General features: G+C 47.4%; 4 protein-coding genes across 4 annotated transcripts; 2 read left to right on the top strand and 2 right to left on the bottom strand.

Moving 5' to 3' along the window:
• Positions 1–2,751: 2,751 nt before the first annotated feature.
• On the top strand, positions 2,752–4,368 carry H6S33_000673 (uncharacterized protein; the record flags this gene model as incomplete). Its single annotated transcript, XM_044832076.1, has 4 exons — positions 2,752–2,869; positions 2,936–3,142; positions 3,213–3,701; positions 3,908–4,368. The coding sequence occupies 4 exons, from the start codon at positions 2,752–2,754 to the stop codon at positions 4,366–4,368; spliced, it is 1,275 nt and encodes a 424-aa protein (XP_044700232.1).
• A 1,141-nt stretch (positions 4,369–5,509) lies between these two features.
• On the bottom strand, positions 5,510–6,523 carry H6S33_000672 (uncharacterized protein; the record flags this gene model as incomplete). The annotated part of the gene is made up of 6 exons (XM_044832075.1): positions 5,510–5,633; positions 5,688–5,745; positions 5,996–6,016; positions 6,093–6,115; positions 6,377–6,397; positions 6,465–6,523. The coding sequence occupies 6 exons, from the start codon at positions 6,521–6,523 to the stop codon at positions 5,510–5,512; spliced, it is 306 nt and encodes a 101-aa protein (XP_044700231.1).
• A 2,301-nt stretch (positions 6,524–8,824) lies between these two features.
• H6S33_000671 (uncharacterized protein) lies at positions 8,825–9,839 on the top strand (the record flags this gene model as incomplete). Its single annotated transcript, XM_044832074.1, has 8 exons — positions 8,825–8,866; positions 9,012–9,031; positions 9,085–9,219; positions 9,277–9,301; positions 9,401–9,422; positions 9,472–9,601; positions 9,658–9,675; positions 9,740–9,839. 8 exons carry the CDS (start codon positions 8,825–8,827, stop codon positions 9,837–9,839), a joined length of 492 nt encoding a protein of 163 aa, XP_044700230.1.
• Positions 9,840–11,481: 1,642 nt separating this feature from the next.
• H6S33_000670 (uncharacterized protein) lies at positions 11,482–14,295 on the bottom strand (the record flags this gene model as incomplete). The annotated part of the gene is made up of 4 exons (XM_044832073.1): positions 11,482–12,768; positions 12,845–13,214; positions 13,277–13,865; positions 13,965–14,295. 4 exons carry the CDS (start codon positions 14,293–14,295, stop codon positions 11,482–11,484), a joined length of 2,577 nt encoding a protein of 858 aa, XP_044700229.1.
• Positions 14,296–14,578: the final 283 nt, after the last annotated feature.

The following is a 14,578-nucleotide window of genomic DNA, read 5'->3' as shown; positions in this document are numbered from 1 at the left end:
CGTCCGAAGCCACGGCTCTGGGTCGTTTTTTCGCGTTTTCATAGATATACGGCCACACCCTCCTTTCGTCCACACCGGGTATCGTTGCTACTAAGGGTACCGCGCATTTGTGTTTCCTGCATGGAGCTGTCATGTCTTTCAGGAAGTCATATTACTTTTATTTTTTGCCATTTTTATGTATGTACCTACACGTTTATCCTGCTCGCCGTTCCTTCACTTAAAGTTTACTTACAGTGAGTGGGGTTTGCTTGCATGCGCCACACTCGTTCACGTGAGCAGCATCCATTCGCCCGCCACTGCTTACCCACTTTCTCGAGTTTTCCACGGCAAGAAAAAGTTATCCAGCAGCTTCGCACAATTTGGAATCCGGACATTATTAATTCCGCGTGATCTTTTTGCCCACGGCCGTTGACCGCTGAATTTTTCCCGAGAAAAATTGTTGTCGCCAATCGAGTTGTTCAGACGGAATACCTCATGTGATAGGTAGGGAAAGAACCGGAGAAGGAATGGAAGAGCTGTTGTTCCGGGGACTACTGAATAAATCTCCGAAGTTCTCGTTTTGGTACTCTGATCCCCTTGAGATCTTAATACTTGTCCTTGCAGCGTATCCCCCTGCGTGTGGTGGGCAGCCTAGCCACCTTCCAGTTGTGAAAATTAGAACAACAAGCGACAGAGGCGGCGGTGATGAGGCAGGAAAGCGTAACCAGCGCGCTGGTTCTCGGTTCCACGGCACCAGACCCCCTCGACCTCTGAAATCTTCTGTTACATTTTTCCAGAGACGCCAGAAGCAGGCAGCAAAAAAATCCCAGTGTTAACCCTGCCTAACATGGAAGTGTGCATCGTCACAGGTTATTATAACCTCAAATATCACTTTTCAATCTCCCCACCCAAAAAACGTGTGCATCGTCGCATGTTATGCTGTAACCGTTATTTATTGTTCGCATTTCATAATGGATTGTCCTGGTTTATCGTCTCTAAAATCAATTTTTATTCGCGACCTTACCATGCTTTTAAAGCGCCCCTCCGGCGACAGACTTATTGTCGTCATCTCACAGGTTTTTTTTTTTTTTTTTCCCTCGAGGGATAACGGCACGCACACACGACACACTCACATCACATCAAAGCGTTGTTGCAACCCTTGCGTGTTGAATTGATCTCGTCCAGTTGACTGAGGAGTGTCGTCGCATCTGTTCCCTCAGAAGACTCAGAAAAGTAATGGGCATTGGGCAAAGATGAGCATTTTTATATGTTGCTTGAGAATTCAAAGTAATTGAACCTAGTACGCCTTATGTAATTGTTTTTTGTGAAAAATACATGTAGCCCACCTTCAAGAAAAAAGCCTTGCACTTTTTCTGCCTCTTCCTTTGAATGCATTTTTTTTTTTTTTTTTTTTTTAGCTTTCTAGTTTTTGCTTTTTCTTGCTCTTTGTTCCACAGTAGACAAAAGAATCTGATGCAGGCCGTTGCTTCTACTCTAGTGGCACATCATAGAATGGAACTCGCCGCCCCATAATGCGTGACCCCCCCAGTCCAGGATTTGAACTGAACGCAACTCCAGCTGCATGAATCCATTATCCAACCATCCCCGTTTAATATCCTAGTTATGTGTACAGTATGCCACACTTACTATCTCTTGCCTGGGCAGAAATATCCCAAAACCCACACTGACTGCTCTTCACGCAGTTGATCTGAGCTTCTTCGAATTGTACTTCCTACTACTGGCAGCCTCTTGCTGGAGATCTTGTAGAGACGACGAGGGGCCTCTCTCTCTCCTCTCTCTTCAACTCTCTTCACCTCTCCTCCCCGAACCCTTTCTCTTTCTTTCTCTCTCGCTCTCCCTCTCCTCCTCCTCCCTCCCTCCCTCCCCCTCCTCTCCCTTTCTCCCTCTCCCTTTCTTTCCCTTTCCCCCTCCGTCACTTCCGCCGGCCGTTTACCACCGGGCCCATCCCCACAAGTGACTCCACTTAGTCAAATTCCGTCACCACTACCGCTAGACCACTGAGTCGCTAGAGCCCAAGACTGTGCGTGTCGTAGTGTGCGTGTGTGTCGGAAAGAAAGTTAGAGGGCGGTCAAAATATTAGCCCTGCACTGGTAGCGTTGCCTCTTTTTTTAATCAGCAATTTTTAACCTTCGAAGACGCGAAACAAAATCCCAATCGCTCTTCCAACGGTCACCTTCCCTTCTAAACCCAAAGCCTTCCCATTCCCATCCCATCCCACTTAGAAACCGTCACCCATACCATACCATCCTCAATCTCGCCTTACCGGGTCTTCTTGCACCCCTAAAAATCCGCTTCGTTCGTCCAAGTGTGTGAGCCTACCTACATCTCATCCATCCATCCCATCTCTGCACCCCTCCCCCTCTAACCTAACCCCCCCCCCCCCTCAATCTTCCATTATCCCTTCCCCTCCACACTTCTTGTCCGCTGTTTTGCCCTTTACCCTCACTTGTCACTTGTACACTTGTGTTCCCCCCCCTCCCCCCACGAAAACCCACCAGTCCGTTACTCTCTCTTCCGCCCCAACAAACCGTCACCCAACCACTACTTACATATACTTGCTACTTACCTAGTCATTTGCAATCGCACTCACACTCAAACTCAATAGTAGTACTCCCACCGTTGCACCGACCATTGTTGCACCAACCTTACCTAGACGTCAGTCGACTAGATCAATTGTAAAATTTTGATTTTAGGCTTTGGAGATCCTCCCGCATCCATCCTTCCACCCAAGGACACTTCACCCAGAATAGCATGTCCCTTGCCTTCTCTACTGCCCCGGTCAACCATCACAACGGCTCTCACGCTCACTCCCAGCACTACGGATATAATCATTCTATGGATAGAGGGCCATCCGATTATCAACAATCAGGTTTGCCATCCTCAGCGTCCTATCCTTCATACAGCAATCAACAGCAAACGGAGTCTCAATCGGCAGACCAGCCTGCATCAAACTACCAGACCCCTTCTCAGGAAGTAAGGTCGGCTTCATCCACATACTCGTCATCTGCCACTCCCTCTTCAGAGTACGGAGGCACTGTCAGTTCTTCTTCAAGGACACCTACTTTCCCACCCGACTACAATTTAGGTGGTCATCGGTATTCCGAGGCGCCTCGTTACCACCCGTCAAGTTCTACTGCCGGAGGTAGTTGTCATTCTTTCTTCCGATACTAGTGATCCGCCTAAAAACTATACTGACCCTTGTTTACTTCAAGACCCTAGCGTCCCTGCCCCGAGCCCACACTACGCACCCCCGACAAACCAACAATACGCGCATTACCCGCCTCAAAACCCCCATCCAATGTCGGAAACATACTCTAACGGCGGTCATGGCAATTGGCGTCCTGAATGGGGCCCACCCACAGGACAACACTATATGAATGGCGCCCAATACAATCCCCATGGTTCACCTACTGCAAGTGTGTCATCGCTCTCTCCTGGCGGCACGCCGGTCAATCGCAATGTAAAACAAGCTGGCCGTAAGCGCATCTCAGACCAGACTGCGCAACACCCTCTTTCCCAGGTATACTCCTTTGTGCCTATCCCTGGTGCACAGCAGCATAAGCGGCCTCGTAGGCGGTATGAAGAAATTGAGCGCATGTACAAGTGTGGGTATAATGGGTGTGAAAAGGCATATGGAACATTGAATCATCTCAATGCGCATGTGACAATGCAGAGCCATGGTGTTAAACGCACCCCAGAAGGTATTTTATTTTCCCTGTTACCTCTTATTTTATTTTATTATTACCCTCGCACCATTCATCGCGCGCCTCCTCGGCCTATTGCCTGATAATATGGGGTGTTTGATTGGTTCGTCTTGGTGGTGCTTTTGTGTTACTGCACTCGGATGCGCCTTTTGACGCGTTCTGTTTTAAATCCTTAGCAGTTATTAACGTGATCACGTGAATAGAATTCAAGGAAATCCGCAAGGAATGGAAGGCGCGTAAGAAGGAGGAAGAGGCTCAACGGAAGGCCCAGGAGGAGGCAGAGCGCCAGCGAAGCACCGAAGGTGGATCAGCGACCGAGGTTGCTCAGGTAACTCCTGGTGCTGCCGCCCCAGCTTCAAGTGCGCAATATACCGCTGGTGGTATGGCTCCTCGTCAACTCCCACCCATTGCCTACCAACAGCCTCCTGTACCGAACGTTCACTACCCCGCAGCGCCAACAGCGACTATGGATCAAATGCAGCAATACCAGCAGTCCACGATCTATAACACATATCAACAGGCGCCATATCCTGGACAAGGCCCACAACAGATCTTCCCAGGCCAGGCCCGCCAAGCACCCATTCCACCTACAAATGAGGAACCGGATGCGGATGCTGATGCGGACCCTGATGTCGCTTCAGCTCAATCGTCCTACAACCAATAAATATCATCCATCAATCGGGGTTGTTATTGTCAAGCAGCAATTCCCGTATTTATAAATACTATGCTTTTCGATAAATAAAATTTTACGACATGATGTGCGACGACTGTCTCCTAAGGGTCACGGTTTATTCTTTCATTTTTTTTCTCCCTCTGGCATGATGGGTTGCAGGATGGAAAACGAATCAAGCCCCCCACACTTATTTGTCAACCACATCACAGGCCACTTGCTTTTTCCCTCTCTCCGTCCGCCCCTTTTTTCTTGCTCCGCAAGAGAAATCGACACACCACAAATTGTCTATTACTATTAGCTCGTTTTCGATGTTTATCTTTTTTCCTTTTCTTTTTAAAGTTCGTGTACTGTTTCTTAACCAGAAAAGAAAATATTTTCATGGGGGTTTTGGAGAGTATTAGATCTCTACCTTTTTGCTGTTTCTCTTCTTTTTCCTTAGGGGGCAGGGTTTCTTTTCTCTTAGATTGGGGGGGGGGTCTGGTCGCATTTCTTTCCTTTCATCGTTTTTTTTGTTTTGCACCCAGTCGGCCATACCTCGGGTGATGACTGACTGGGAAGAGAATCAGGAGAGAAACAACGAGAAAGGGAGGGATTATGCCAAACACCCGGTCTTGATATTGTTTCATTTTTAATCCTTCTCTGCACATGTTTTTTTTTACAGGGTGGCTAACTACTTATTGTTTTTAACTTTTCACATTCTGGAAAGTCCCCGGTTTTTTTGTTTCTTCGGGGCTGTTTGATGATAATTACTTCCTGTGAGATTTGTAAAATAATGAGCGTGTACCGGTAAATAAAGCACAATCGACCTCATTGCTTGCATTGTGTGAGCTGTCGTTATGTACATTTGGATGATTTTTTTTTTCTTCAGGTATCGGCTGTGAGAGTCACTAAACAGTAATTGATTTTTTTTCCTTTTTTGCTTCTTCCTATCGTTTAGTAAACGCCTCCGCACGCACAGTCACACTTATGTCTCCGCTTCAAGATTGACGCGAGAAAAGAAGCTTCTTTTTACGCCATCCGTTTTGCCTTGTCTGTCCGAAAACCTGGTTTACGGTAATCGTCTATCTAACGCCTCGCGCTAGAATCTCGTTCGCGAAAAAAAAGTTTAGCACATGCTTTTTTTGGCGGGCCCTTACCTATGGCTTCCCCTCCCCACCCATCCCAATCTTTGTTTTTTCCTACTACTTGCAGTTGGGGAGGGGGGGTTTTGATGGTGCCAGTAGTAGTGGTGGTTGTGGTGCGGTGCACTGGTGTTTCTAGTGCGCTTCTATGTCAGGCTTCCATCTGGGAAGGGGTGGGGGCCTACATACATGCTCTCTATTCTTTTTTTTTTGCTGCTACGGTCGCTGTGCGGCGGCGGTGCACTTACTTGTTGCTTAGGAAGAATAAAGCTAACTCGTTTGATGATGATAGGGTTCTTTCTTTTTCCGTATGCCTAACTAGAGTGACTACATATGTAAGTAGTTTATTAATCATTGCCTACGTTATGGGCCTTGGGTAACTCTACAATATGTCCGTAGGTACTCATACCTTACCAGCAGGGCGAGCGTGCAATATTACCGGTTTCCAAATATGTAGGCCTGTCCTCATCCAAAATCCGATGGGGAGTGGTACATACAATGGCAGCAGCAGCTCAGTGCTACCAGCTCATCAAGGATAAATAATCAGCCGGTGATGCTGTGCGCGCGAGGTGCGATGTGATGAAGGATACGTACCCAATATAAATTCATGAGGCTGACTGACGTGACTGTTATTATGATCCCCAGATTAATTTAAACACACCACGATACCCAGGTATGGGGTTTTTTATCCCTTGGGCTGGTGAGACATGCAGACTGGGTTCCTCCCCGAATAAACTGTGGCTTAGTGACTTTGCCTCCACTCAGCTTGATGGCACAGTCACTGGGACCAGAGCCTAATTGGGAGAGGGTTCCAATATGTCTCGCCAGGCCAGGATAGAACGGTGATCATATTATTCCAGAGCTTATCTCGCTATGACTAGAAATAGCTCCCAAAGTACCTATCAATCAATCAATCAATACAGACCTGCCACTATGATCATCACCGCTCGTGTCTTCTCCACATACGTACGTACAACGACACCTACTATAATATAGAATGATAACATCATAACATATAGCAGCATGCTTATTATGCCAGCAGTAAGTACCAGCACATCACCCCCATTCTCCGGCGTCGCCGCCGGCGGGGGCGGGGGAAGGGGTCAGAAAAGGTTTTTGCGGTCATTGTGCAGCAGCGCACTGCACCAGCACCGGTTGATTGCATTTTTTGTACACCCACAAAAAACGTGCCCCTCCACCTCCCGTGCTGTTGCATATTCCAGCCTGAGTTCTCCCTGCAGCTCCACATGCAGGGCACACTGCGCATACCAGCATACCATCCATAGCCGAAGGGAGTCAAAGGGCACAAAAAATAAATAAAAGATATATATATATTAAGAAAGGTAATTAGGGCAAGCTCGGTAAGGAGCGAAAATTAGGTGGCACGGTGTTCTGGACTCAAGAAAACCTTCCCCCCCGGTCCTTGCCTGACACAAAGTGATACTCTTTGCACAGACAGTCAATATTAAAGAGCGGGACTCGAACCGGACAAGCTGGAATAGTTGGAAGCCGTCATATGTTCGGTAAATGTAGGAGCCGCAAGCTGTGTCCGTCCGAACTTTTGCTAAACTCTATGATAAACCTCACCCCAGGTATGGAAATGGCTAAGCCACAGCTGTACAGGCTACAGTATCGAGTGCACAAGAATTATTGATTTGTTATCCCACCGCTACTGAACGTGTGTATGTGTGTGGCTGAAATTATCTCGTGCTCATATCAGCTGCTAAGCAGTCCCAGGGAAACTTTTAGACTTCCTTAGCCTCGATCATGTATGTAGCCTCTACCAAATCGTCTCTCTTGTAACATTCTTGTTAAGATTTGGGACACCCAACCCAGCTGCAGCGGCGGCGGGCCGTCCCAGGATTTTTGCTCCTATCCTAACCATGTGTAGCCATAGCTACATGCTGTCTAGAAAAGGAACAGGGCTTGAGAGGCACACTGGCACAGGGAAGTCTGGTCCGTCTAGTGCGTAGTGCTCAGAAGTGCAAAATCAAACAAACCAGGTATTTGGTATCTGTTTCTGGGGTGATCCTGGTCATTGTTATACAAACGCACTTATGGCCAGCTAGAAACAAATATTGGATCACCAGTCAAAACGACAGTAGGTAGATATGTGCTCTGTACAAAGGTACCGAGGTTCAGTTGAGGTGGTGAGTGTCTTGGATGTTCTAAATCCAATTAGATACCTTGTGCTACCTCCACTAACAATGTTTATGCTCTCGGTTTCCCCTTTACAGAAAAAATCTCCTGAATGACTGACGAATTCAGCTGAGTTAGTCGTAGTCGTATGAGGCGTTCTGTGGATCGTCATCTGGAGGCTGAAACATGAACGATTTGGTAGTTGGATAATGTGCCCCGTAGGTATTGACCCACCCAGGAACCGCAATTATCTCTATTCGATCTGTAGGCACGGCACTCGATCTGTGTAAATTGCGAATGGTCAAGCTAGATGAAGACATCTAGTGATCTGTTTCACTATTCGTAGTTGCAAGATGTTTCCACATTGGTGCACACCGCGCCTCACCAAAATCAGATACCTTAATATCATAGGTAAATGATCGATATCCCCAGATTATCAATAACAATTGTGCTAACCTGAATTAACTCGCCTGCGGATCAACTTGTGGCTAAGACACGTGGTAATTAGTCCTAAAGAATCACTACTCTATATGTAGGCACTACAATACCTCTAAAGGTAATTAGGTAGAGGTGTTAACGTACGAACTGCCGTGTGAACTCTAGGTTAGCATCGTCATCCTCAACATCAGGACGTCCCAACCTCTGACATTGGCAGCGCCTGTGAGCTCAACTCAAGGTTCAAGGATTGTGGTCGCTCTGCAGTGACAATAAATACCTGATGTCATAAATCCATAAAGTGGACAGAAAAGTATATAATTAGGGCAACTCGGGTGAGAGCGTAATCATTTGAAGAAGTCCTCATGATCATGTTGCTGTGTGGTGCACCCTAACCCAGCTCTAGAGCACATACTCTGGATCACCAACACACAACTACAGCCTACAGGTTGGCACTTCCACCACAACCACACATGTATGACACGGACTTATGTAGTCGTTGATTTGGTGATATGTGAGTCTGTATCTGCACCCAAGGGACTCTCACCCCAATTCCTTCTAGATTGTTGCCGTGCTGCCCCTAGGATCGGATCAAAAATCCGATCGCGCGTGTATTCAGGGACTGCTACACACTTCCTTGCGGATTTTTATTTCTTTTTTTTTTTTGGGGGGGGGGGGGGTGTGAGATCCCTAGCTAGACAGGTTGCATAACATGTTCATCTGAACATTGTGCAAGTGCATACATATTCCTCATGGCATACCCGGAGATCTTTCCAAAACAACACCAAATCGTTGTCCACGCGTATTTAAGCGCCAACATAGGTAGAGTAGACTCGTAGGCACTTCAGAGATAGATTCAGAGAGCCCTATTCTTTTGGCATTCGCAAGACAGACAGGCCCCCCGGGAATCGATGCTGTACTTTATCGAAGCATGTGTAGTGCGTACGTATTGTACCTAAGTACGTGCCATTGCAGTCAGAGTACCTACATGTAGTTACTCATACTCTTTAAGAGCCTCAACAGGCAGCCTTACTGTAACGGCACAGCAACAGCAGCAGCGAATAATTATTTTCCGCGTTTGCGCCATTTCCCCACCCTTCCTGCGCCTTCTAGCTCAACGCGGGGCTTACTCTAGAGTACTACCGCAGTAGGTATTTGCTTTGCCCCTATATAAAAGACATCATATAACGGATAGATTTCCTAGTGAGGAAGCATGTAAGATCTCAGGAGTAAGACGGGGAAACGACTACGACGTCACCCATATTCTATGTTCTCAATGTAGTTGCTATTGCAGTGGTGAATTGATTGGATGATTTCTTCTACTCCAGGCTCGCGAGACGCGTGCATATCGTACGTAACGTAATTCCACAATCTATGCGATACGGTTCGGAAACATCAGCAGCAGAAATGCAGAACAGAAGGGGGGAAGGTGGAGCCGGGAAGGAAAGGATTCTTTGGTTTTTCTCGAAATGGACGGTCGATGAAGGATCTGTACGAAAAGGCTACCGAGACGAGACACCTGGGCAGGGGCACGTACAGGAAGAACCCCTCTCTGCCCTTTCTCTACCGACTGACATAAAGATAGATGGTGTATGGTGTGGTGGTATGTAGCCACCCAGGTGTGGGGGGTGCCCTGGGAATTCCCAGGTGTAGAGTTCAAATTTCAGTCTTCTCAAAGGTGGAGGTAGGGAAATCCTTGCCGCCCCTTCACCCGATATCGACTTATGTGGCCTGCCTCAAGGCCTGTTCCTGGTTGACGATCATTAACTGCCATGTGTTCGTCCAGGTGGTGCTGGTCAATACCCAAGAAATGCAAATGCAAAACCCAAGACATAGAAAGGGGTGATAGCACGCGGCGGGGGGAGACGGGGAGGGAGGATGGGTGAGTGGTGAGTGATGATTCATGATACACTCTCCCTCCTCAATATGTGTTTGGAAGGTGTAATGAAAAGGTCAAGAAATGCCATCCCGTCCGCACCCCCGGGCGACCGAGATGGGGCCGAGGATAAGTATTATTTTTAATTCCATACGCGGGCGAGGGTATTTCCGTCATGTAACTTGAGGCATGCCACTCCCCCTCTCTGTGCCATGTACGACCTGGCCTGCATCAAAATCTTTTTTATAACTCATATAACTCATTCACCGCCCAATAAAACCTTTGGATGCCGCCATATGCGGGATGGGGAAAAGCCCATGTCTTTGAATTCTCAATGGGGACGCCGAATATCAAGAGTGGAAACTATATCATTGTAAGAGTAAGAAAGCCAAATCTAGAGTGCTCAGCGTTTATGGACTGAATTGGGCCCTCAGATTACCAAAATCTGGTACGTACTTCATGCAAGATTGGGCTTATACATATATACATACTTACTCCACGGCCGTTTGGGACAAACTCCCGTCTTCGTCAACGTACGGTGACAGTCAACGACTATAAACCCAGTCCAGGACCAGGGCCGGAAGCGTGAGCGATGCTGTAAGTTCCAGATTCGAGTAGAGTAGAGTAGATACCCCAAAGTGCTTACATACATACCCACATACTCGTAGTTTCCTGGCGTTTTTGGACTGGGCCACTATTGCATACACCCAAAATCAGGATCTTGGCGTATTTTTGTATGGTATGCAATATCAGTCGCGTTCAAAAGGGTCAGGAAGTTACGAGTACCTGGAGTGATCTAGATAGGTACTGTATAGAGTAGAGCATGTGTCCATGATACATGGTAGGTATGCGGGGGTGGTTAGAGAACAAGGTGTCTCAAAGGCGTAAAACTTTAGGTATCTGTGTAGGTGGGCGCTCTTGAATTGAGTTGAGGCTCCCAAAACCCATCTATCAAAACTTCTCTGCAGAGCGCACATCCATTCTGCATCAATGCACATACATCCCCGGTTGCCAATAAATTGATTTTCACCGCGCACAAACGACGGTCACGGGGTTGGGTTCTGCTACCGCTGAAGTGGATAATATCCCGTGTATCCTATGGGGACCCGCCCGTGAGCATTCAATACGTAAAAAGAAGTTAAAAGAAAGATCTAGACAATTATTGTTGAGAATGATTGTAGGAAATGAGAATCATGATTGAGCATGCTTTCTTCGGGGGATATCGACGCGGTAACTCGGCATGCTTCTGCCTTGAAAATCGAAAGGTGAAAAATGAGTTTTCCACATCACATCATCAGTCAGTCAATAAGGCGGCACAGACGGAACGACGGAGCCCATATATCCCGTGAAAAAAAAAAAACCCGTTTCCATTTTTCCTTGTAAGCATGCCCTAAGGAGTGCGTGCCTAAGTACATGATTTTGAACTTTTTGATTCCCAAAGATATTCCCCCCCTAAAGGTTTACAAACGGAAAAAAGAATGGAACTCGTAACTGTATACTAAAAAAAATTTGCTAAAAAGAAAATACCTATAACTACGTTCTCATCGCTCCCCCGTGGAAGCCCGACTGTTGGTTAAATTGAACGTTTTTGTTACCACGACCTCTTCCCTGTCCTCCCCCTCTGCCGCCTCTACCACCTTCATGGTCTCCGCGTCTGCCGCCTCTACCACCCCTGCCGCCTCCCCTTCCACCCTGGCCGCCCTCCGGGAAGCCGCCTTGACCCTGGGTCTTCTGCTCCAAGACACGCTCGTTCATCTCCATCAAGCCACTAGCCTTATCGCTCAAGGTTAGGGCTAAAGTCTGAAGGCGTGAGAGTTCAACTCCCTTCCTGAAGATAATGGCATTGTTAACTTGGTCTAACGCGGCGGCGATCTCCTCATGGGCGATCATCTTGCTGACCAAGGCTGAAACCTTCCTCTCCGAAAGGTCGAACATCTCCACCAATCTGGAAATTGATAGTGTGTCGTAGAATGGAGCATAGGTAAAGAGATATGTTCGCAGGCCCTCCTCTTGGATCTTCTCGGAGAGCATATCTTTGATCTTCTGCGGTTCCGGCAGAAGATCCCAGATCTTAATGGCATGGATGAGCTCACTCGACCTCTTCCACTCTCCAGCAGCGAGTGCCTTGGCGGATTGCATAACATGATCACGTGTGTTCTCAGCAGGACCGGTAAATATTTGTCGTTCATGGTACTCAAGCATACGACGGAAAGTCTTGCTAATTACTCTCTTTTTCAGATCAGGGGATGATCCAGTAGCTGCCAGAGCCGGGATTTCGAGCAACATCGAGCAAGTGAGATAGGCACACTCTAAAAGCTCTAGGTTGATGTGTTGATGGAACGGTAGCTGTCTCTGTCGCTCAAGACGCTCCTGTTCGGGGCTGACCTGTGAATACCTCTGAATCTGAACGCCCTGGGCTAACATTTCCTTCAATCGTCCAGTACCACATATCTCTTGTAGACAAGTCTGGGCCTCGTAGATCAAACCAGCACGGAAAGCGCATAGTCCAACTTGCACAAGAGTTCTGTTATAGAGGATTTGTGTGCTAACATCGGCGACATGGATGTTCTCTTGCAGATGCGACATAAGCATCAAATCACGGGCCTTGTAAAATTGATTATGAAGAGCGTAATGGTAGATATGGCAGAGCATGGCCCGTGTGCGAAGAACAGTGGCGTCATGTTTGTAGAGGTAGGTGCAAAGGGTGTACAGAAGGTCACTAGCAGAAGTGGATGCCTTCTTGGCCGAAATTGCGGAGTCAAGACCTGCAGGGATTGACTTCCACGCATTCTCTTCGACAGTTGAAATGACTTGTTCAGGCTACATATTGTTAGTTTTGGTACGCAAAAGGTTGAAAGGGGGGGGGGGGGGGGGGGGGCTCATTTATGGTCGTTACCTTGAAGTACAAGTGCTCCAATCTACGCATGATAACACGATTGATAGCTTCGTCAGTAGGGATATTCTGATTTCTCTGTAGTCTTTCCAGGTATAGCTGGTTTCGGAGGATGGTTGTGTAAAGGGCACCTTCGTCGCTGAGCCTGTCAATATACTCTGTTGTGTGGGGATCAATATGTTGCAAAGATCGAGTAAGTTCGTCGTCAAGTCTATCGACAAATGAAACAACACTTCCGGGGATCTTGAGGACCTCGCCGGCAGCTGGGACAGGCTGTTTTTCATCGTCATCCCACTCCTCTGCATTCTCAATCACAACATAATCCGGGTTTGCCTCGAGAACTTCAAGCAATGTATTGAATTCTTTCTCAGCACTGTAAAGAGGCGATCAGCTTCGGGTTCAACAACGGCAGTGGAAGCGCGCTGGGGAACTCACGCTTTCCATTGTTCAGCTGACATGTAAGATAGAGCGCCATAGGTAAGGTCAAAACGGGTGGAAATGAGAGCCAAAAGGACCTTGATCTTTTGGTATGGCGTCTGAGCAACCTCATATAACCTCTCCATAACCTTGATTTGTTCGCCTTTATCCGTATTCTTCTTTCCCCTGGCCTCAATAATGCCTCGGAGGTGCTTGAAAATGCTCTCCGGGGTGTAAGTTAAAGCCTTTCCACTTCTTCCAATAGTTGAAAAACCCCTATCGTCTTCGCTGTCCTGCCCAGGCTCGACTACTTTCGATACCTTACTAATGGCTTTGGGTGCTGCCGGCTTCTTGTCCTCCTTCATAAAAGCCTCTGGATCCTTTTTGTACTCCTCGATCTCTTTCTCATAACCACGATTGTTACGCTTAAGGCGCTGCTTGATAGTATTAAGGGCACGAGCATTTGCTGCGTTCATCTTCTTAGCCGCGGCCTTGTCCTTGAGGGCCTCATTCATGAAATCCTCCAAGTCTGCAATGATCTTGATATACACCTTAGGAGCAGAAGTTTCCGTAGGCTTTGAGACAATCTTATTAAGCTTGTCGAATTCTGTAAGTTTCAGTATTAGCTGGCGTCTTTCATTACCAGAGTTGCCCCACTAAGCTACCCCGCCCCGCATTCGATGATTTGAAGAACTTAAATACGAACCTGCAGAAATGAGAACCCAATCATTGATCTTTTCTCCGTTCTCAATAAGCTTAGCAGAGGCCTCAATCTCTTCCATCCGCTTGTCCTTCTGACTTTTGACGACCCTCCGTCCATCATCTTCATCACTCTCATCATCGCTCCCACCGCCTCCAACCAAGAACCGATTACCACCGGCTTCGTCACCAGACGCTTCCTCTTCATCGGTCCCATCCTCAGAACCTGACTCGGAGGAGTGGTCTTCTACCTCGGACTCCTCCTCTTCAGAGTAAAGTTCTTCGTCGGAACTGCTGGTGTCGCTGTCGCTAAGGCCTCCATGGAAAAATCGGGACATGATGGGCTAATCGAGATGTAGAGACTGCTAGGGTCTATTTGAAGCAGCTATTTAATTTGATGGGCTCGATGCCGGCGCTCGTCAGTCGTTCGATAAATTCGATAAAGTGGGGTGCGATGGTTGTAATTCAGAATGCATGGTAAAAAAAAACCATGTGTGTGGCCAGGGCTATCCCCACTCCTAACCCTAAGAGCATCGGGTCACATCCGGATCACAAGACCATTCAGCGTAATCATTTCAGGTCATGGATACAAGTAACTTAATTCACACAATTAACAACAGT

The sequence above is a fragment of the Morchella sextelata genome, assembly GCF_020137385.1.
Source record: "Morchella sextelata strain SCLS chromosome Unknown scls_1, whole genome shotgun sequence".
In the NCBI taxonomy this organism is placed as follows: domain Eukaryota; kingdom Fungi; phylum Ascomycota; class Pezizomycetes; order Pezizales; family Morchellaceae; genus Morchella; species Morchella sextelata.
Note: the sequence above shows the minus strand (reverse complement) of the source record. Positions and strands in the feature narration are given on the sequence as shown.